A 23,244-nucleotide genomic window follows, 5' to 3' on the forward strand; every position below is an offset into this window, starting at 1 on the left:
GGGAGATCAGTGTGTGGCCAGGATGGTGTGGGTCTTTGATGATACTGCCAGCCTTTTTGAGGCAGCGACTGCGATAAATCCCCTCGATGGAAGGAAGGTCAGAGCCGATGATGGACTGGGCAGTGTTTACTACTTTTTGTAATCTTTTCCTCTCCAGGGCGCTCAAATTTCCGAACCAAGCCACGATGCAACCGGTCAGTATGCTCTCGACTGTGCACCTGTAGAAGTTAGAGAGAGTCTTCCTTGACAATCCGACTCTCCGTAATCTTCTCAGGAAGTAGAGGCGCTGATGAGCTTTTTTGATAATTGCGTTAGTGTTCTCGGACCAGGAAAGATCTTCAGAGATGTGCACCCCCAGGAATTTGAAGTTCTTGACCCTTTCAACCATCGACCCGTTGATATAAATGGGGCTGTGGGTCCCCCTCCTACTCCTTCCAAAGTCCACAATCAGTTCCTTGGTTTTGCTGGTGTTCAGGGCCAGGTTATTGCGCTGGCACCATATGGACAGTTGCTCGATCTCTCTTCTGTACTCTGACTCATCCCCATCAGTGATACGCCCCACGTTCCTCGTTTCCTCGTTTATCAGGTTCTTGATACTTTATACCTATTGGCAACAAGCAATCTGCCAAACTTCACGTCACAGGAGCTCAGCTTTTATCAATCAAACCATAGAGGGAGTACAGAGAAGGTTCACCAGACTGATTCCTGGGATGGCAGGACTTTCATATGAAGAAAGACTGGATAGACTCGGCTTGTACTCGCTAGAATTTAGAAGATTGAGGGGGGATCTTATAGAAACTTACAAAATTCTTAAGGGGTTGGACAGGCTAGATGCAGGAAGATTGTTCCCGATGTTGGGGAAGTCCAGAACAAGGGGTCACAGTTTAAGGATAAGGGGGAAATCTTGTAGGACCGAGATGAGAAAAACATTTTTCTCACAGAGAGTGGTAAATCTGTGGAATTCTCTGCCACAGAAGGTAGTCGATGCCAGTTCATTGGCTATATTTAAGAGGGAGTTAGATGTGACCCTTGTGGCTAAAGGGATCAGGGGGTATGGAGAGAAGGCAGGTATGGGATACTGAGTTGGATGATCAGCCATGATCATATTGAATGGCGGTGCAGGCTTGAAGGGCTGAATGGCCTACTCCTGCACTTATTTTCTATGTTTCTATGTAAACTCCTTTTATTCAATGATGAGCAATTTCTAATCTTGATGGCTTTGATTGAAGTGTCCTCTGACTTACAAATTGGTTAATTCTTCCAAAAATTATATCTGTCCATATCTATGGGAATGGCACATAATATGTGCAGCGGTAGAGTTGCTGCCTTACAGCGCCAGACACCCGGGTTCAAGAGTCAAGAGTGTTTTATTGCCATATGTCCCAGATAGAACAATGAAATTCTTACTTGCTGCAGCACAGCAGAATATGTAAACATAATAAATAATATAACAAAACTCAAAAAAACAAACAACAGTGCAATAATAATAATAATAATAGTCTATTGTAGTTCATAGCTTATGAGGTTGTAGTGTTTAATAGCCTGATGGTTGTAGGGAAGAAGCTGTTCCTGAACCTGGACGTTACAGTTCTCAGGCTCCTGTACCTTCTTCCAGATGGCAGTGGTGAGATGAGTGTGTGGCCAGGATGGTGTGGGTCTCTGATGATGTTGGCTGTCTTTTTGAGGCCAATCTATCCTTCGATGGTGGGATGGTGAGCAGTGGTCACCATCCCACCATCGATGGATTGGGCAGTGGTCACAACTTTTTGCAGTCTTTTCCGCTCCAGGACGCTCAGGCTGCTGAACCAGACCACAATGCAACCAGGCAGAATGCTCTCTACTGTGCACCTCTAGAAGTTCAAGAGAATCCTTTTTGACATACTGAATGTCCGTAATCTTCTCAGGAAGTAGAGGCGCTGATGTGCTTTCTTTGTAATTGCATTAGTGTGCTGGGTCCAGGAAAGGTCGTCAGAAATATGCACGCCCAGGAATTTGAAGTTTTTGACTCTCTCCACGATCGTCCCATCGATGTAAACAGGATTGTGGGTCCTCAACCTTCCTCTGCCAAAGTCCACAATCAGTCTGAAGAAGGGTTTCGGCCCGAAAAGTCGCCTATTTCCTTCGCTCCATAGATGCTGCTGCACCCGCTGAGTTTCTCCAGCTTTTTTGTGTATCTTCCACAATCAGTTCTTTGGTTTTGCTGATATTGAGAGAGAGAGAGAGAGAGAGAGAGAGAGACACACACACACACACACACACACACACACACACACACAGTCATTCCACTTGTGCTCTGATGGCAAGAGACAGCGCCCCCACATGGTCCAGGACTTTCTTACCACTCAAAAAAAAATTAATCATGTAATTAACGACCCTACCAGAGCGAGTGTCGGTGTGGTCACTGCCGAACCTGACGTCATCCCTGGTGTCACAAATAGAAATGATCATAAAACTTGGTCAAGTGCCGAGAGGGAGAGTAAGAGAGAGCGAGAGGGAGGACAGTAGACAGAAACGGAGGTTTTACAGAGGGAATGCCCGGGAACTGGTCTGGCTGCCAAGGAATATTAGAGATGTACAAGAGGGGAGAACTGGATGTGCAGAGATCTAAATTGAAGCTTATTTCTTTGCAAGCTAGTTCTGACATCTGATGTTATCAGCACTTATTATAATTTTTCACCTAAAGGTCACATTGAGTTTTTTATGCTTCTTATTGTCGTGTACCAAGATGCAGTGGAAAAACTTTATTATGTTTTCTATCCAAACAAAACATGCCGTACTTGAGTACAATCAAACATTACATAGGTACAACATATAGTGCGAAAGGGAAAGGAACTGAGGGCAGATTATAGCGTTAAAGCTACAGAGAAAGTGCCGACAAAAAAAAGTGCAGGGGCCACAATGAGGTAGGTTGGGAGATCGGGAATATATCTGCAGCATATGAAAGGTCTGTTCAAGAGCTGATTACACAGCAGGGAAGAAGCTGCCTTTACCAATATCATTTACTTATTTGGAAAAGCAGGATCCCTTGTGCAATGTAATCACCAGTACTTTAAAGCCTCTTTAGAAATAATTCTAGGAACCTTCTACATCCACTGAGAGATCAAAAATGAAATCTCAGTGCAGCGTCTCATTCTCTAACAATGCAGGACTAACCACAGCTGTGATGTATCTACTTGGATTATGTGCTCAGGACTTGGAATGGCACTTGAATCTGCGATATTCGAAGTGAGAGTAACAGCTCTGAGCCAAATCTGAGACACAGATTTGTCTACCACAGTGATGGTACAATGATAGACTCAAAATGCTGGAGTAACTCAGCGGGACAGGCAGCATCTCTCGATAGAAGGAATGGGTGACATTTCAGGTTGAGATCTTCGGACCCTGATACAATAGTTCTTTATGATCACACACACCGAGGCAAGGCGAAACATTTTTTGCATACAGTTCAGTAAATTATTACAATGCATTAGGGCAATCCCATATTAAGTAAAAAAGTGTATAGAAACAGTTCACTGCGACCATGTGCATGAAACATGGAAACAGAAAATAGGTTCAGGAGTCAGCCCTTCGAACCAGCACTGCCATTCACTGTGATCATGGCTGATCAGTACCCCATTCCTGCTTTTTCCCCCAAATCCCTTGCCCTTTGTTCTTGCATCCACTGATGACTGATGACACTCTCCACCCTCCTCTCTGGTCCGCGGGGCCTTGCAAAAACTTGCAGGGTCTGAAGAAGGGTCTCGTCCCGAAACGTCACCCATTCCTTCTCTCCAGTGGTGCTGCCTGTCCCGCTGAGTTACTGCAGCATTTTGTGTCTATCTTTGCAGCTCCCCTCTTCAGGCTCTGTCATATTTCAACTGTCGTGGGGCTGCAGTCAAAAGCTGAACCATATTCTGGGAAAACCAGTGCCATTAGGCACAGCGGAGGGACAATTAGACGAGAGTTGTGCTGACAGAGTATGTAAGGTCATATAAAAATTGTCATTTCAAACAGCTGTAACAAAAATGTGTCTGCTGCTGCCCTCTAGGATGCAAGCAGTGTATGACAGAAGAAATGAAAGAGGGTACCTGAGAAAAGGACATGGGTTGAGAGGAATATGGATCAAATGGGACTAGCTTAGATGGGGCATCTTGGACCGCATGGCCGACATGCCTGTTTCCATGCTGAACCACTATGAAAGGAGACACAAGGAACTCATGTTTACGAAGGAACTCCAGATGCTGGAAAATCGAAGGTAGACAAAAATGCTGGAGAAACTCAGCGGGTGAGGCAGCATCTATGGAGCGAAGGAAATAGGCAACGTTTCGGATCGAAACCCTTCCTCAGACTGATGTGAGGGTGGGGGGGAAGAAAGGAAGAGGTGGAGCCAGAGGGCTGAGGGAGAGCTGAGAAGGGGAGGAGAAAGTAAGGACTACCTGAAATTAGAGAAGTCAATGTTCATACCGCTGGGGTGTAAACTGCCCAAGCCAAATATGAGGTGCTGCTCCTCCAATTTACAGTGGTCCTCACTCTGGCCATGGAGGAAGTCCAGGACAGAAAGGTCGGATTCGGAATGGGAGGGGGAGTTGAAGTGCTGAGCCACCGGGAGATCAGGTTGGTTATTGCGAACCGAGCGGAGGTGTTGGGCGAAGCGATCGCCAAGCCTACGCTTGGTCTCACCGATGTAGAGCAGCTGACATCTAGAGCAGCGGATGCAATAGATGAGGTTGGAGGAGGTGCAGGTGAACCTCACAAGGAACTCATCGTCATCATCATCGATGGTCACTCGAAACGAGTATGACTGTCCTCTCATGGAGGACGCCTGTGCGTGACTTTGTTTAACGTGGGGAGACTGGTGCACAGACAGCCACCCCACCCACGGTCCTTGACAGATCTGGGTCAGGGTCCAGTGGCATGGAGTCCAAGACGACCGGAGACCCTTTTCTGCTGCAGCCTTCATCTGCCTTCCCAGCCATTGTGACACTCCACTAAAGTCAGCCATCATCCTCCGCCTGTTCCACCGTTGAGGTCTTGGTTGGATTGCTCTTTGTCAGGGACCTCCCCCTCGACCTTACTGCCATGGGTGGCCCTACCAGGAGCAAAGCTTCAGACGGCATCGCTCTCAGGATCTCAGGACCACACATGCTCCTCCACCACGACAAGATGACAATCTACTGCAGATAACATCAGATGTCAGAACTAGCTTGCAAAGAAAAAAGCTTCAAGAAGAGTATCGCAAATTCCATCAGTTACATCTCCTTAAGTCTATGCAGTAAGATTGTGGCTGATCTTATCTTAAACTCATTATCAGATTCCCCCACACCTGATATCCTTTGACTTCCTCGTAGTGTTCCTTATAGAAACATATACAATTCTTAAGGGATTGGACAGGCAAAATGTGGGAACATTTCCAATTTGCTACCATTCACCCTTTGATAATTAAGATGATACATCGTTCTCTTAGAGTCTTTTTTTCCTCGCTAAAAATACATAGTTAAGATTTATGAACTAAATCTCTGCCTCTGCTGATTTCCCATCTCATCCATTCCTTGGTCTATTTTAGCCACTTATCCTCATTCCAGTGTAATTTCCTTTGAGTTTAGTGTTGCAGCTTCTACCCCAAGATTCTCACCTGAATTTAAAATCCTCTGACAGGTAAAGGTAACACTCGTTCACCATGTTAACGACATTGTACAATAACTCAACACACTTTGTACAGGTGACTTCTGGCAGTCTGCATTACCCTGGGACCACCCTCATGTATTCACCCAATACTTCCACACCATCTTCGTGGCGATGGTATGTTCATGTTATAGAAGCAGAATTCGGCCATTCAGCCCATCGAGTCCACTCCGCCATTCAATCATGGCTGATCTATCTATCCATCTCAACCCCATTCTCCTGTCTTCTCCCCATAATCTCTGAAAACCCTCGCTAATCAAGACTCTATCAGTCTTCGTTATAAAAATACCCAATGACTTGGCCTCCCCAGCCGTTTGTGGCAATGAATTCCACAGATTCACCATCTTCTGACTAAAGAGATTCCTCCTCATCTCCTTTAAAAATGCACATCCTTTTATTCTGAGGCTGCTCCCTCTGGTCTTGGACTCTCCCACTAGTGGAAACATCCACTCTATCCAGGTCTTTCACTAGTCGGTAAGTTTCAATTACGTACCACCTCATCCTTCTAAACTCCAGCGACTACAGATCGCTGCCTCAAAAAGGCTGACAGCATCATCAAGGACCCACATCATCCTGGCCACTCACTCATCTCTCCGCTGCCTTCAGGTAGAAGGTACAGGAGCCTGAAATCTGCAACAACCAGGTTCAGGAATAGCTGCTTCCCCACAACCATCAGACTAATAAACTCAACTCAAACAAAATCTGAACTTTAATTAGCCTACTGCACTTTATCTGCTTATTTATGTGTGTGTATATATATACTAGACTAAGTGGGACCCGTTGGGTCCCATGTTCACACGGGAGGGCTGGTCCCCCGACACAATATTCCACCTTTCCACCAACTCCAATATTGGTGGCCAGTGCGGGGGCTTTCTGGAGTGCTGGTATGGGTTCTTGCGGTGGCAGCCTGATCTGCTGGCAGCTCACTCACGGCTGGTGGGCTGGCAGTTGACTCATGACTATTCCTTGAAATTCCATTTCAAGCAGGGTGCAAGGCCACCAAATTCAAATCCATGTTCCTACCATTTCAAGCAGGGTGCAAGGCCACCAAATTCAAGTGCAGTTTCCAACCATTTCAAGCCGGGTGCAAGGCCACCAAATTCAAGTGCAGTTTCATACCACTTCAAGCAGGATCCAAGGCCACCAAATTCAAGTGCAGTTTCATACCACTTCAAGCTGGATCCAAGGCCACCAAATTCAGTGCAGTTTCATACCACTTCGGCAGGATGCAAGGCCGCCAAATTCAAGTGCAGTTTCATTCCACTTCAAGCAGGGTGCAAGGCCGCCAAATTCAAATGCAGCTTCATACCATTTCATGCAGGGTGAAACCACCATAAAACCACACAAAACACCAAACCCACAGTTCATTAGACATTCAGTGTGTTCAGTTGATTCACAGCTCAGACAGAGTCATGACCTCTCCCTCCCCCATCATGCAGAGACTGAGCCACACCCACACTTCCGGGTTTTATAACCCCTCCCCCTCCCACCGTAAAAGGTGTGGCTTTCAGGGCGTGATTGACAGGAGAGAGATTCTCAACATTTTTTAAACACTAAAAACACTTTTATTTTTCATTGATGGGAAGAATTCTCTGCACCTGCTCAGCGGAGGGGGGACTGAGTAAGATGGCCAAAAATCACGGCCGTAAGTGGTAGCGTTTTATCTAAAATCAATATACAGTGCAAACAGGAAGTAAGTGCATTTGCAGTAGTGCCTTTTAACTTCAAGCCAAAGCACCCAAGCCGCCATTTGCAGTAAGTAGTGCCTTTCAACTTCAAGCCAAAGCACCCAGGCCACCATTTGCAGTAAGTAGTGCCTTTCAACCTCAAGCCAAAGCACCCAAGCCACCATTTGCAGTAAGTAATGCCTTTCAACTTCATGCCACCATTTGCAGTAAGTAGTGCCTTTCAACTTCAAGCCAAATCACCCAAGCCACCATTTGCAGTAAGAAGTGCCTTTCAACCTCAAGCCAAAGCGCCCAAGCCACCATTTGCAGTAAGTAGTGCCTTTCAACTTCAAGCCAAAGCACCCAAACAACCATTTGCAGGCAGTGCCCTTTTACTTCAAACAAACCATATTTTCATTTTCAAAACACATTAAGGGTACTCACAGTTGTGTAGACATTTGTTCAGTGTTATTCAGAGCTCAGAGAGACGTGACCCTTGGCTTCATCCATCTTGCAGATACTGAGTGAGGCACACCACTTCCTGGTTTTCTAGCCCCTCCCCCTCCCTCCAGCAGGTGCAGCAGAGAGAATGGTGATTTTTTTAAACTTCAAGCCAAAGCTCCCAAGCCACCATTTGCAGTAAGTAGTGCCTTTCAACTTTAAACCAAAGCTCCCAAGCCACCATTTGCAGTAAATAGTGCATTTCAACTTCAAGCCAAAGCACCCAAGCCACCATTTGCAGTAAGTAGTGCCTTTCAACTTCAAGCCAAAGAACCCAAGCCACCATTTGCAGTAAGTAGTGCCTTTCAACTTCATGCCACCATTTGCAGTAAGTAGTGCCTTTCAACTTCAAGCCAAAGCACCCAAGCCACCATTTACAGGCAGTGCCTTTTTACTTCAAACAAACCATATTTTCATTTTCAAACCACATTAAGGGTACTCACAGTTGTGTGGACATTTGTTCAGTGTTATTCAGAGCTCAGAGAGACGTGACCCTTGACTTCATCCATCTTGCAGAGACTGAGTGAGGCACACCACTTCCTGGTTTTATAGTCCCTCCCCCTCCCTCCAGCAGGGGCAGCAGAGAGAATGGTGATTTAAAAAAAAACATTAATATCTCTCTGATTTGTCATCGATGGGAAAAATCCTCCGCACCCGTAAGGCGGAGGGGGGCTCTGAGCGAGGTGGCCAAAAATGACGGCTGTAGGTGGCGGCGTTCTGTCGGAAATCGCAGCACAGTGGGCCAAAAGCGGTCAAGATCAGAGATTTAGTAATATAGATATTCAATTGTATATGGACACACTGATCAGTTCTGTATTTATTTATGCCTGCAATATTCTGTTGTGCTGAAGCAAAGCAAGAATTTCATTGTCCTATCTGGGGCACATGACAATAAACTCTCTTGAATCTTGAATTTCATTCATCAATGCCTCATCACGTTTTCTTTAGCAAAGCCCAGAAAGCTGACAGGAACATTATGTTCCAGTCTGAAGAAGGGACTCGCCCTGAAACGTCACCCATTCCTTCTCTCCAGAGATGCTGCCTGTCCCGCAGAGTTATTGGGGCACCACCTCATTCATGATTAGATCTTTAATAGGGTGAGGTCAATATTATAGTGATGGTTGGAGAAGATTTGTTGTCTCCTTTGAAACGGAGTAAGTTTGTCATGGAGGGTGGGTTGGTTTCAGTTCAGTTTAGTTTATTGTCACGTGTACCGAGGTACAATGAAAAGCTTACAATGAAAAGGCAAGGTAGATAAAAATGCTGGAGAAACTCAGCGGGTGAGGCAGCATCTTTGGAGCGAAGGAATAGGTGACCCGAAACGTCGCCTATTCCCTTCGCTCCAAAGATGCTGCCTCACCCGCTGAGTTTCTCCAGCATTTTTATCTACCTTCGATTCTTCCAGCATCTGCAGTTCCTTCTTAAACAGTGAAAAGGCAGGTCGATACCCAACAGAGTGCTCTGAGATGGAACTAATGCTGGCCTTGGCTTGGCACCTTGAGAAGGTAAAAACCAGACAGAAAACCAAGGCAACCATTAAGGCCCAGTGCTGAAACAACTTGCTGTTTACTACTTGACTGGCTCTGCCTTCCTGAGGGAACACAATATCTGCTGCTTGCCGTGTGTCTGTTCTGTTGTGTTCCTCTGCAGTAATTCGCTAACAAGTATTTCTTTATCAACAATAAAACTGCTTGACCTTGGGGATACTTAAAATCCCACACAGATTGCGTGCGTTGCTGCGAGCTCTGTAATCGCCACGCTCAGCTGCACGGTAGAGAAGTTGAAATTAGTCGCAGGGACCAGATCAGCAGTTCCCAACATTTTTCGCCCTGTTTAACTCTGGCAACTTTATTAGCACGTAGCAATGTTATTTCACTTATTTATGAACAACTCATAGAAACATAAAAAATAGGTGCAGGAGTAGGCCATTCGGCCCTTCGAGCCTGCACCACCATTCAATATGATCATGGCTGATCATCTAACTCAGTATCCCGTACCTGCCTTTTCTCCATACCCCCTGATCCCTTTAGCCACAAGGGCCACATCTAACTCCCTCTTAAATATAGCCAATGAACTGGCCTCAACTACCTTCTGTGGCAGAGAATTCCAGAGATTCACCACTCTCTGTGTGAAAAATGTTTTTCTCGTCTCGGTCCTAAAGGATTTCCCCTCTATCCTTAAGCTGTGACCCCTTGTCCTGGACTTCCCCAACATCGGGAACAGATAATGATGAACAGATACCAGTATACCAGAACCAAACACAGTCAGTCAATGAGAAAAAAATATGTACAAATCCAGAATCAACAAATTTACCCCCTGGGTAGGCGAAATTTACCCCAGGTTGGGAACCCTTGGACTAGAGAAGCTAGAGAATGCGTGGGAACCAGGTCTGAGGACATAAGGTGGTTGCAGAAGAAGCAGATTGAGATAGGGGATTCCAAACATTGTGAGGGTGAAGAACATTGTGAAAATCCAGATGACCAGCTGCAGGGGAGCTGAGGAATAAGATAGACAGTAAAAGCTGGAGTCACTCAGCGGATCAGACAGCATCTCTGGAGAAAAGGAATAGGTGACTATTCAGGTCGAGACCCTTCTTCAGACTCGGTCCTGACCCAAAAACATCACCCTGTTCCTTTTCTCCAGAGATGCTGTCTGACCCTGATGAGTTACTCCAGCTTTTTGTGTCCATCTTCAGTTTAAAAGCAGCATCTGCAGTTCCTTGCTACACACACAATTTTAGGAATAACATGTGCAAACTTCATCCCCTTACGGTACAAATTAGCAACATCAGGTGCTTGTACTATCTGTGCAAACATTTCCCACACCAAGAATACTGTTCCATTTTCCAACGAGACTCAAAATCATTGTTGCCATATTTTACTCTGGCTAAATTCAGTCTTCAACTGTATGATTCCAGGGACAAAGCAGGAGAGGGCATCCTATTTTTTAAGTCATAGGGCAGTGAGTTTGAGTGTAGTTTATTGTCACATGTACCGAGTTTTTTGTTGCGTGCTAACCAGTCAGCGGAAAGACAATACATGATTACAATCAAGCCATCCATAGTGTACAGATACAGGTTAAAAGGAATAACTTGAATAACATTTAGTGCAGACAATGTCCAGTAAAGTCCGATCAAAGATAGTCTGATGGTCTCCAATGAGGTAGATAGTAGCTCAGGACTGTTCTCTAGTTGTTGATAAGATGGTTCAGTTGCCTGATAACAGCTGGGAAGAAACTGTCCCTGAATCTGGAGGTGCGCGTTTTCACACTTCTATATCTTTTGCCTGATGGGAGAGGGGAGGAGAGGGTGTGACTTGTCCTTGATCCAAGAGACATTTATTGTCACAGGCACCAATTGGTACAGTGAAATTTGGGGTCACCATACAGCCATCGGAATAAAAAAAGAGCACAACACACGATAGACTTTAACATAAACACCCCCACACAGCGGAATCAAAGTTTCCCACTGTGAGGGAAGGCAGCAAAGTTCAGTCATCTTCCTCTTTGATGTTCAACTGTGGTCGGGGCCTCCCGAGCCCCCCGCAGTCGCCTCTACGGGAGGCCCGATGTTCAGGCCTTCTTGCCGGGATGATGGAACTCCGACGTCGGAACGGAAGAACATCCTCAGCGGCTTGGACCTCCGAATCGGCCACTTCCTACCGGAGACTGCGGCTCCCGAAGTCCACAGGCCGAGCTGGGTGGAGATTCAACACTGGCGGCCCTCGGCAAAGGGATCCCAGGGCTCCGCGATGTTGAAGTCAGCGCTGCCCGCGGCTGAGAGCTCCGCAAACCACAGCTCCGCGATGTTGAAGCAGCAGGCCCAACACTCCGGAGCTTCAAACGGCGATCCAGGTAAGACATCGCCCGCTCCGCGATAGTAAATTAGTGGTGCGCCGCGGCTGAGGCTCTGGTCGGTCTCCGGCAGGAAAGGCCGCGCCAATCCATTTGGTAGGCCGTGAGGGGGGTGGGGCGAGGACGCAACTCGGAGAATAGTCGCATTCTCACCAGGAAGTGACTGAGAAACAGTTTCCCCCTTACCCTACCCACCTCCCACATAAAAATACTAGGAAATACTCCAACACATACTTTTTAAACAGACAAAAATAAAAAAATAGATGGAAAAACAGACAGACTGTAGGCAGAGGCTGCCATCATGCGGCGCCCCTAGTGGCTGGTGAGAGATCTCATCTTAAAGCCCTCCCAACAGTGCAGCACTCTTCAATGCTGTGCCCATGTTTGAATGACAGGAAAGGAGCTGGTTTTGATGTAAACCAGCATCTGCAATTCCTTCCTACACAGTTATAAAGCTCTCCCTGTTTTACGGGCAGAACTGCGGGGCCATGCCAATGCTCTGCACCATACCACTGCATCTCAGAGCACTTCAACCCAGCAAGAGGAATAGATCAGGTAGATGCACAGAGTCTTTTGCCCAAAGTAGGTGAATCGAGGACCAGAGGACATAGGTTCAAGGTGAAGGGGAAAAGATTTAATAGGAATCTGAGGGGTAACTTTTTCACACAAAGGGTGGTGGGTGTATGGGACAAGCTGCCAGAGGGGGTAGTTGAGCCAGGGACTATCCCGCCATTTAAGAAACAATTAGATGGGTGCATGGATAGCACAGGTTTGGGGGAATATGGACCAAATGCAGGCAGGTGGGACTTGTCGAGTTGGGGCGTGTTAGCCAGTATGGGCAAGTTGGGCTGAAGGGCTTGTATCCACACCGTATCACTCTATGACTCAATGACTATCAGATAACCCCTGCCTGTCTGGGCCAAGGATGGTATGGGTAATGGGGCCGTGCCTGAAACATCCAAGCCAATGCTATTTTAGCAAAGAAAAAACACAAACTGCTGGAGTAACACAGTGGATCAGGCAGCATCACTGGAGAACATGGATATGTGACGTTTTGGGTTGGGACTCTTCTTCTGTCCTGACTCCAAGCGTCACCTATCCAATGTGTAGGAAAGAACTGCAGATGCTGGTTTAAGGCGAAGGTAGACACAAAAAGCTGGAGTAACTCAGTGGGACAGGCAGCATCTCTGGAGAGAAGGAATGGGTAATGTTTCGGGACTTGATCTGAAGAATCACCTATCCAATGTTCTCCAGAGATAGTGCCTGACCCGCTATTACTCCAGCACTTTGTGTCTTTCCTTGCTCAATCAGCATCTGGAGTTCTTTGTTTCTACATCCTTTCTTATTTTAGCGAACATAGTATTACTCTTCCAATTCCAATAAGGGCCATACTTGGAGTCCATGCCGACCATCGATCGCCCGCCCATTCACACTAGTTCGATGTTATCCCACTTTCTCATCCACTCCCTACACACCAGGGGCAATTTACAGAGGCCCAGTTAACCTACGAACCTGGACATCTTTGGGATGTAGGAGAAAACTGGAACACCCGGAGGAAACCCACGTGGCCACAGGGAGAACATGTAAACTCCACACAGACAGCTGTCATGATTGAACCTGGATCTCTGACGCTCTGAGGCAGCAACTCTATCATTGTATCACTGTGCCGACCTTGTTACTTTGTCTGTGTAATATGTTTTTTGTTAATTACAAGACAGTGGAACGTACCCAACAATGCACACTGTACCAGTAGAGAAAGCATTATACTGAAGGGTAGAAAGGAACAGTTAACTGCAATAGGAGAATTTTGATATTGAAGCTGGAGTAACTCAGCAAGTCAGGCAGCATCTCTGGTGTTAAAGAATAGGTAGCGTTTTGAATCCGACTCCTTCTTCCAATCCGAAGCATTATTTCTTCTATATAAAGCACTTTGGTTTCAACGCGAGTTGATTTAAACGTGCTATATAAATAAAATTTACTTACTGACTTACTGACTTACTTACTATTCTTTTTCTGCACAGCTGCTGCCTGATCCGCTGAGATACTCCAGCATTTTGTGTCTATCTTCAGTATAAACCAACATCTACAGTTCCTTCCTACACAAAATAGATATTGAGCTCTGCGGGCTGCAATGTGTCTGGATGAGCGATGAGGTGTTCGTTCCTCAGGCTTGCATTGGTAGAGGAGGCCACACACACATTGAGGTCAGTGCGAGAGTGGGATGGTGAATAAAAGTGAAGGGTAACAAGGAAGCTCAGGATTATTCCCTTGGGCTGAACTCGGTCACCAAGGCGATCGCTCACACTGAGCTTTGTTTCTCCAATGTAGACTAGTCTGCGCAGCAAACACCAAATGTGTTTCATTAGAATGGAAGAAGTATACACGAGTCACAGCTTCATCTTGCCAATGGTGGCGCAGCGGTAGAGTTGCTGCCTTACAGCGAATGCAGTGCCGGAGACCCGGGTTAAATCCCGACCACCGGTGCTGTCTCGTCGGAGTTTGCACGTTCTCCCCGTGACCTGCGTGGGTTTTCTCCGAGATCTTCGGTTTCCTCCCACACTCCAAAGACGTACAGGTTTGTAGGTTAATTGGCTTGGTGTGTGTGTAAATTGTCCCTAGTGTGTGGAGGATAATGTTAATGTGCAGGGATCGCTGGTCGGCGCGGACTTGGTAGGCCGAAGGCGCTGTTTCCGCACTGTATCACTAAACTAAACTAAGTAGCATGACAGCCTTGCTTTCACGAGTGGGGGAGTCTAGAACCTTAGGGCACAACCTCAGAGGATGGGAGGAATTTCATTAGCCAGAAAATGGTGAATGTGTGGAATTCATTGCCACAGCCGACTGTGGAGGCCAAGTCATTGGGTATTTTTAAAGCGGAGATTTTGACAGGTTCTTCATTAGTAAGAGCGCCAAGGGTACAGGAAGAAGGCAGTAAGATTGGGGTTGAGAAGGAAAAATAGATCGGCCATGTTCGAATGTCGGAGCTGACTCGATGGGCCGAATGGCCTAATTCTGTTCCTTTGACTTGCGTGTGCTTCATTGATGAACTGAAACTTGAATTGCGATGTTAAGAACCTTTAGATGGTTTGTTACAGATTAGATTTGTGTAGAGTGCTAGATTTACTAATTTAACCAAAATATGCAACATAAAAAGGATAAACATTCTACATTAGTGAAAATAGCAACTAAGTATCCTCTTCATCCACAACTTTTGCCTCATAGAGCATAGTCACCACAGCATAAGAAGACTGAAGTCTGAAGTGGAAAAGCAAGGAACTACAGCTACTGCTTAACACACAAGTGCTGGACTAATTCAGCAGGTCAGGCAGCATCTCTGGAGAACATGGATGGGTCATGTTACGGGTTGGAACCCTTCTTCAGACTAATTGTGTCTGAAGTTTAGTTAATAAAAATAATAATTTTAGCTTATTATTGTCATGTGTACTGAGGTGCAGTGAAAAGCTGTTGTTTGCAGTTAAAGAAAATACTATACACGATTATGATCAATCCGCCCATATTACACAGACAATAATGCAGGCAGTTGACTTCATTACAATGGCCATCATCATAGACTTGTCACTTTAGAACCGCATAGTGTTTTAGTTCAATTCAATGATACTTTATTGTCACATGTACCTAAGTGCAGTGAAATTCATTGTTTTTCCATACCATCCCGTAAAATCACACAGCAGACCTCAACTAGGCCAGGGCCGGCCTTAGGAGGTGCGGGGCCCAATTGGGAACAATTGGTCCAATTGGCTTAAGTCCGGCCTTGACCTAGGCCGTACACAAAGAGCCGCCACTTTTCTGGCGCCGACAAGTTCTTGGTACTGGCTTATCGTCTCGCAGCGACAAACCAGGCCTGCCGCCGCACGTGACCGCAGGCAGCCTGCCGGGTCCCTCTATATTCTCGGCCGCCCTCCCTCCTCCTTATAGAGACCTATCTTTATAAGGTCATAAGTGATAGGAGTAGAATTAGGCCATTCAGCCCATCAAGTCTATGCCATTCGTTCATGGCTGATCTATCTCTCCCTCCTAACCTCATTATCCTGCGTTCTCCCCATAACCCCTGACACCCGTACTAATCAAAAAGCTATCTATCTCTGCCTTAAAAATATCCATTGACTTGGCCTTCACAGCCTTCTGCGGCAAAGAATTCCACAGATTCGCCACCCTCTAAAGAAAATGCTCCTCATCTCCTTTCTAAAAGAATGGCCTTTAATTCTGATGCTGTGCCCTCTGATCCCAGACTCTCCCACGAGTGGAAACATTGTCTCCACATCCACTCTATCCAGGTCTTTCACAAGTTCTTTCAGTAAGTTTCAATGAGGTTCGTCCTCATTCTTCCAAACTCCAGAACTAAGTACAGGCCCAGTGCCGTCAAACACTCATCATAATTTAACCCAATCATCCCCTTATCCCCAATCAAGCTGTTATCAGGTAACTGAACCATCCTACCACAACTAGAGAGCAGTCCTGAGCTACCATCTCCCTCATTGGAGACCCTCGGACTATCATGTATCTGTACACTGTGGATAGCTCGATTGTAATCATGTATTGTCTTTCTGCTGACTGGTTGGCACGCAACAAAAGCTTTTCATGTGACAATAAATAAGCTAAACTGTGTAGGAAGGAACTACAGATGCTGGTTTAAACCGAAGGTAGACACAAAAAGCTGGACTAACTCAGCCGGGCAGACAACATCTTTGGAGAAATGAAATATGTGACTTTTTGGGTCGAGACCCTTCTTCAGTCCGACAGATAGACACAAAAAGCTGGAATAACTCTGCGGGTCGGGTAGCATCTCAGCAGAAAAGGAAAAGGTGACATTTCAGACTGAAGAAGGGTCTCAACCTGAAACATCACCAATTCCTTTCCCTCAGAGATGCTGCCTGACCTCCTGGAGTTACCCCAGCTTTTTTGTGTCCCAACTAAACTGTTCCCAGTGCATATATCAATCAATCAATCAATCAATCAATCAACCTTTATTGTCATGTTGCAAGCAACAGTGTACAGTGCAAAATGAAAAGACGTTTCCCAGGGAATAGCGGAGCATCGCACATGAAATTTAAAACATTTCACCCATAATAACACTAAAAACATCCAGTCCCTGATGGAACAGTATAAATAGTTAAAAGCAGGTAAAAACACAATGTTAAAATATAATAACCCAATCATAAAAATGTCCGGGGCAGCTGATGGTTGGCACGCAACAAAAGCTTTTCATGTGACAATAAATAAGCTAAACTGTGTAGGAAGGAACTACAGATGCTGGTTTAATAATAATAATAATAATAATGGATGGGATTTATATAGCGCCTTTCTAATACTCAAGGCGCTTTACATCGCATTATTCATTCACTCCTCAGTCACACTCGGTGGTGGTAAGCTACTTCTGTAGCCACAGCTGCCCTGGGGCAGACTGACGGAAGCGTGGCTGCCAATCTGCGCCTACGGCCCCTCCGACCACCACCAATCACTCACACACATTCACACACATTCACACACAGGCAAAGGTGGGTGAAGTGTCTTGCCCAAGGACACAACGACAGTATGCACTCGAAGCGGGATTCGAACCGGCTACCTTCCGGTTGCCAGCCGAACACTTAGCTCATTGTGCCATCTGTCGTCCCAAACCGTTTAAACCGAAGGTAGACACAAAAAGCTGGACTAACTCAGCTGGGCAGACAACATCTCTGGAGAAATGAAATATGTGACTTTTTGGGTCGAGACCCTTCTTCAGTCCGACAGATAGACACAAAAAGCTGGAATAACTCTGCGGGTCGGGTAGCATCTCAGCAGAAAAGGAATAGGTGACATTTCAGACTGAAGAAGGATCTCAACCTGAAACATCACCAATTCCTTTCCCCCAGAGATGCTGCCTGACCTCCTGGATATGACAATAATTTTAAAAAAAGAAATTAAAGAAAATTGAACTTTATTCTTAATTTTTTTTGGAAATATGCAGAAAATTAAAAATGGTGCAAAGATGTTAATGCTGCTGGGTGCTGTATTGAGCAGTGTGTGTGAGTGCTTGTAGATAGCAGGGAGGGGGTGGGTGGGGGGAGCTGGGCTCTGAGCCAGTGCTCTGCTCTGGTCAACCTGGCGTTGTCTCATTGGAGGGGCGGCCCGCCGGCCAGGAGGGGGCGTGCCGGCGGCGGCCCAGGGTGCAGCGCGCGCGGCCCGGAGCCCATAAAGCGGCGGGCGGGCGGCAGCCAACTTCCGGTGCGGGCGGGCGGGCCGAGTGGCGGGAGGTCCCGCATGTCCGTGTAGTCGGCGGCCCGGGGGCAGCACGGACACACACACACACACAGAGATTATAGAGAGGCAGCGGTGACGGCGCCATGATGACGCTCGATTTCCTCAACGATGTGCGGCGCATGAATAAGCGGCAGGTGGGTGATGGCGGCGGCAGCGCGACCCTCCATGGAGGCCGCCATTCCCCGCTTGTGCCTCCCCCCAGAATCTCCTCCCCCCCCTCTCACATCCCCTTCCACGTGTCTCTCTCCTCCCCCGCCTCACACTCATCCCCCCCCTCACACACACACACACACTCTTCCCCACACACACACACACTCTCACACACACTCACTCTCACACCCTCCCCCCACACTCACACACACACTCATCCCCCCCACACACACTCACTCTTCCCCACACACACTCACTCTCACACACACTCGCTCACACACTCATCCCCCACACACTCACTCACTCTTCCCCACACACTCTCTCACACACTCACTCTCACACCCTCCCCCCCACACACACTCACTCACACACATCTCGCTCACACACTCACTCACACACACACTCATCCCCCCCACACACACTCACTCACTCTTCCCCACACACACACACATCCCCACTCACTCTCACTCACACACACACACTCATCCCCCCACACTCACTCACTCTTCCCCACACACACACATCCCCACACACACTCACTCTCACACACACTCGCTCACACACTCATCCCCACACACACTCACTCTCACACACACACTCATCCCCCCCCCACACACACTCACAAACCTCCCCACACACTCACTCTCACACCCTTCCCCCCCCCCATACATCCCCTCACCTCACACACACTCACTCGCACACACACTCACTCGCACACACACTCACTCACACACACTCGCTCACACACTCATCCCCCCCCACACACACACACTCACTTTCACACACTCACACCCCCCACACACACTCACAAACCTCCCCACACACTCACTCTCACGTCCTTCCCCCCCACACATCCCCTCACCTCACACACACACTCATCTCGCTCGCACACTCATCCCCCCCACACACACTCGCTCTCACACCCTCCCCCCCACACACACTCATCCCCCCCTCACACACACTCTCACACTCACCCCCCCCCACACACACTCACCCCCCCCCACACACTCACACACACTCATCCCCCCCTCACACACACACTCATCCCCCCTCACACACACTCACCCCCACATACAATTTCTGCTCCAATCCCTTGTGATCACACAGTGTGTCCCTCTGCCAACCACACACTTTCTCTCTCCCACACTGTCACCCCTTTCCCCTCCCTCACAGCGTGTCACTCTCCCAACCACCTTTCCCTAGTGTTCCTCTCCCCTCATTGTGCCCCCCTCTCCCTCTGCAATATGTTCCACCCCATCTATGTCCCTCTCCCTATGGCTTGTCCATCTTTCCCTCCCCCACAGTGTCCCCCCCTCTACAGTGTATCCCTCTCCCCACCCCCTCTACCAGAGTGTCCCATCCACACAGTGTGTCCATTACCCCCCCCCCCCCCTCCTCCACAATGTGTTCCCACACTGTATCCTTTTCCCCACCCACCACATAGTGTGTCCCTATCGCCCCCAGCACAATGTATCCCTCTCCCCCCACCTCCACAGTGTGTCTCCCCCTCCCCTGGGGTTAAAATGGAAGAAGGGTGTACTTGTGACTGTGTCATTGGAGCCTTAGGGAAGCGGTGTGCCTGGCCCATGAGGTTTATCTTGGGATTGGGCGACTCCATATGGAAAGTCATTTGGAAAGGGACGGTGCCTTTAATCAGTGTAGAAATAGCCTGGTGTTTACATTTGAGAACATAATCACAGGAGTCACAGCTAATGTGTGATTAGCCCGCTGGACAGTTTATGCCACGTAGTTTTCTGATCCACGGTTTAAAAAAATATCATAACCAGTAATGTACTCTTCGAGCCTGCTCCACCACTGGATCCTCTGTAGGCCTTGAAGTTACTTTCTCCCTGTACCCCTCACTATTACAGTTTAACTATCTGCCCGTCTCTGCCTTGAGTATATTCAACAGCTCCTCTTCCACAGGTCTCTGCGGTAAAGAGTTCCAAAAATTTGCAATCTTTGGCCAATGTATTTCTGCGCGTCCGTTTGAAACGCATGGCTCCTTATTTTGCCACTGTTCCTAGGAGCCTCAATGAGGGGAAAGGTCCTCTTAGACCTTGTTTCATTACACTAGAGTGAGCATAAGATCTAATTATTCAATCTTTCTATGTATATCAACCCCTCAGTGCTAGGAATTAACCAAGTAATCCTCTGTTATCTCCAATGCAAGCATGATGTTCCTTAAATATGGAGCAGTATCAAAGATCCTATAGCGGAGCAAGATAGATCACTCCTGCTAAATGCAATGGGATGACGTGTAGTACGGAACGGAACGTGGGCCTTTTTTTCATCCATTTCAGTAACCCGACCCACAGTGTAATCAACGTTGCGGGGGAACAGTTTGTGTTAATAAATTAAAATTCTAAAAATGAGGTGAAGATTTTTACCAAATAACCTTTATTTTTACGAGGATGTTTCCGTCTCCGCACTAGTATCTTTGCTCCGCTATGGGATCTTTGGTGCGGAGACGGAAGCCGGTTACGGAAATTAGGCCGAAAATTACCCATGAATCTGCCCATGCCCATGATCGTCGAGTGATCTATCTTGTTTGCTATAGGATCTTTGGTAACACTATCAAAACTTTTAAACTCCACAAACCTTGCGATAAAGTCCAATATTCCATGCCCCTTCCTAATTGCTTGCTCTACCTACATGCTAACTTTTTTGGCCATGCTACTCTTGCCACAGATACCTTCTTACTAGCAACATTTTAGTATTTTCATCAAATAATACTTTTCCCATTCCTCCTCCTTATTTCCAGCTTGTATAAACTTTACACTTTCCTACGTTGCTGTCAGTGTGCCAGATTCTTTCACTCACTTAACCAATCTCTAATTCCTTTGCAGGCTGTTTGTATTCTTTGCAAATTCTGCTAATCTATCTGTCGTATTGTTGGTAAATTTGGCTATAATACACTCAGCCTCTTCATCTGAGCTATTAATATAGATTATAAATAGTTCAAATAATCCCCTAACCATTTAATAAACTCTGCAGTCATATTTGGCCAACGAATATTTTTTTTTTCAATCTTTCAACAATTTCCCAGCTGGGTTGATTTTTTTACTTGCAATCTTTTAGAATATATCAAATACTTTTTAAGTCTAAATAAATAATATCAGCAATAATAAATAGACATTTTATTGTCATATAATGTAGTTTCTTCAAATTTCAATCAAGTTCTTATAGCACAACCCTCCCTTAACAAATCCATGCTGGTTTAACAAGTTAATTGAATACATTTGTTTCAATTGCAATCATCATAATTTCCTGGCAAATCACGTTAATTGATGTTTAATTATCAGGTTCTATCCTCCCGCCATTTTCAAATGACAGAAATGACGTGCATTTATTTTTCAGTCGAAGGAAACATTTTTGAATCGAGAAACTTGTACAACGGCAATGACATTATTGAACTATTCTCACCTACTTTGCTTAAAACTATGAGATGGAATATGTGTAGTCTGAGGACATTGCCGTTTCTATCTCTGTTTTTGTGTAGTCTCATACACGGAATCAGTATTGTCTGAAGAAGGGTCTCGACCCAAAACATCACCTATTCCTTTTCTTCAGAGATGCTGTCTGACCCGCTGAGTTACTCTGGCTTTTGGTGTCTCTTAGTTTTTTTTGAGGAGCCTTTCTTGTCCTAGAGTCAAAGAGTGCTACAGTTTGGAAACAAGCCCAACGTGTCCCAGCTACACTTGTCACACCTGCCTGTGCTTGGTCCATATCCCTCCAAACCTGTCCTACCCATGAATCTGTCAAACAGTCTCTTAAACGTTCGGGTAGTCCCTGCCTGAACGACCTCCTCTGGCAGCTTGTTCCATACACCCACCACCCTCTGTGTGAAAACATCCTCTGCTGTTTCCTTAAGTTCATATGACTCGGCTCTATTCACTACTCTAGACTTTTATAATATTCCTATGCTTTTGTTTTCATGCTCCTTTGCTACCTGTTCTGCTGCTATTTGTTCTCGATGGGATCGGCACTAGTATTTGCATTTTGCACTGTAGCTTTATTCTCTTATCTCTGATCATCAGCGGCTTTCCTGGCAACCACAACACTTGTTGCTCTGCTATTATAGGCAGATCCTGCACAGCAGTAAGCCTTTATTTGAGCAGCTTCCACTGAAGCACTGCCATTTTGTTCACTAGTCAGCTTCCCAGTTTACCCTGTGCCGACGTTCACCACACAGAAGTCAGCAGTGGTTAGATCTGGAAACTTATACGCTGCTTTTCATTTCTTTCTTTCAAGCTCATTCAATGAATATTCATGCACCCTTTAGGCTGTTGATTAGTTCTGTTTCATTGGTCAATACCAAACTTAATGTAGACACAAGAAACTGCAGGTTCTGTAATCTTGTACAAAAGTGCTGGAGGAACTCGGCGGGTCAGGCCAGCATCTGTTGAGGGAAAGCACAAGCGACGTTTCAGGGCGAGTCTCTTCCAGCTAGCCCTTTCGTCTTTTCGTCACTTATATCCATAAATTAGCGGCTTGTTCTTCTGAGATGTGAATTTACTTTTAAAATAGCGTGAGGGTTAATTGTCGGAAAAATCTTGCATTCTTGCTGAAGTGAAGTTTACAGTTTAGTTCAGCTATTGCAGAAGCTATCTTCTGTCCACGTGATTCAATGCAACATGCATGTGAACTTTGAGGGAACTACACTTGTAATTTATTGATGTTATGATCTCTTTTTCCGGTGTCATGTTCCTATTACGCTGGATATTTTCACATCCAATTCTCAAAGTTATTTGTATAAAGTCTAAGAAGGAACTGCAGATGCTGAAAATCGAAGGGAGATAAAATCTGTCTGAAGAAGGTGTCTCGACCCGAAACGTCACCTATTCCATCACTCCATAGATGCTGCCTCACCTGCTGAGTTTCTCCAGCATTTTTATCTACCTTTTGTGTAAAGTCTGATGTATGGCTCATTCCTTCCCAAGGGCAGACTTGTTCACAAAACTCATTCTTTCTTCACTCTTTTTGCCTTCGCCCTCATCACTTTCTCATCGACAAACTCTCCTAGTTACACTTTCATTTGTCAGATACACGTCTCTTTATCCCAAGTTGACCACTTGATCCCATTGTTGCTTGTATGTTATAGGCTCACACAGCATGGAAACGTGCCCCATGGCCCATCGAATACCCATTT

At 46.3% G+C, this 23,244-nt stretch overlaps 1 protein-coding gene and 1 long non-coding RNA gene across 2 annotated transcripts in view; one reads left to right on the top strand and one right to left on the bottom strand.

Annotated features, from left to right (window-relative positions):
• Positions 1 to 2,269: 2,269 nt before the first annotated feature.
• sec11a (SEC11 homolog A, signal peptidase complex subunit) overlaps positions 2,270 to 23,244 on the top strand; it is a 38,435-nt gene continuing 17,460 nt past the window's right edge. Inside the window, exons 1-2 of the mRNA XM_033015013.1 lie at positions 2,270 to 2,276; positions 18,013 to 18,076. Of these exons, the coding sequence (XP_032870904.1) occupies positions 18,026 to 18,076 (51 nt within the window). The 5' untranslated portion in view covers positions 2,270 to 2,276; positions 18,013 to 18,025. The remainder of the gene's footprint in view (positions 2,277 to 18,012; positions 18,077 to 23,244) is intronic.
• On the bottom strand, positions 15,346 to 15,499 carry LOC116968292. Its single transcript, XR_004410449.1, has 2 exons — positions 15,459 to 15,499; positions 15,346 to 15,380 (listed from the first exon to the last, which is right to left on the bottom strand). It is a non-coding gene; the product is annotated as an uncharacterized LOC116968292 (long non-coding RNA).

Source organism: Amblyraja radiata, chromosome X (assembly GCF_010909765.2).
Source record: "Amblyraja radiata isolate CabotCenter1 chromosome X, sAmbRad1.1.pri, whole genome shotgun sequence".
Lineage (NCBI taxonomy): Eukaryota > Metazoa > Chordata > Chondrichthyes > Rajiformes > Rajidae > Amblyraja > Amblyraja radiata.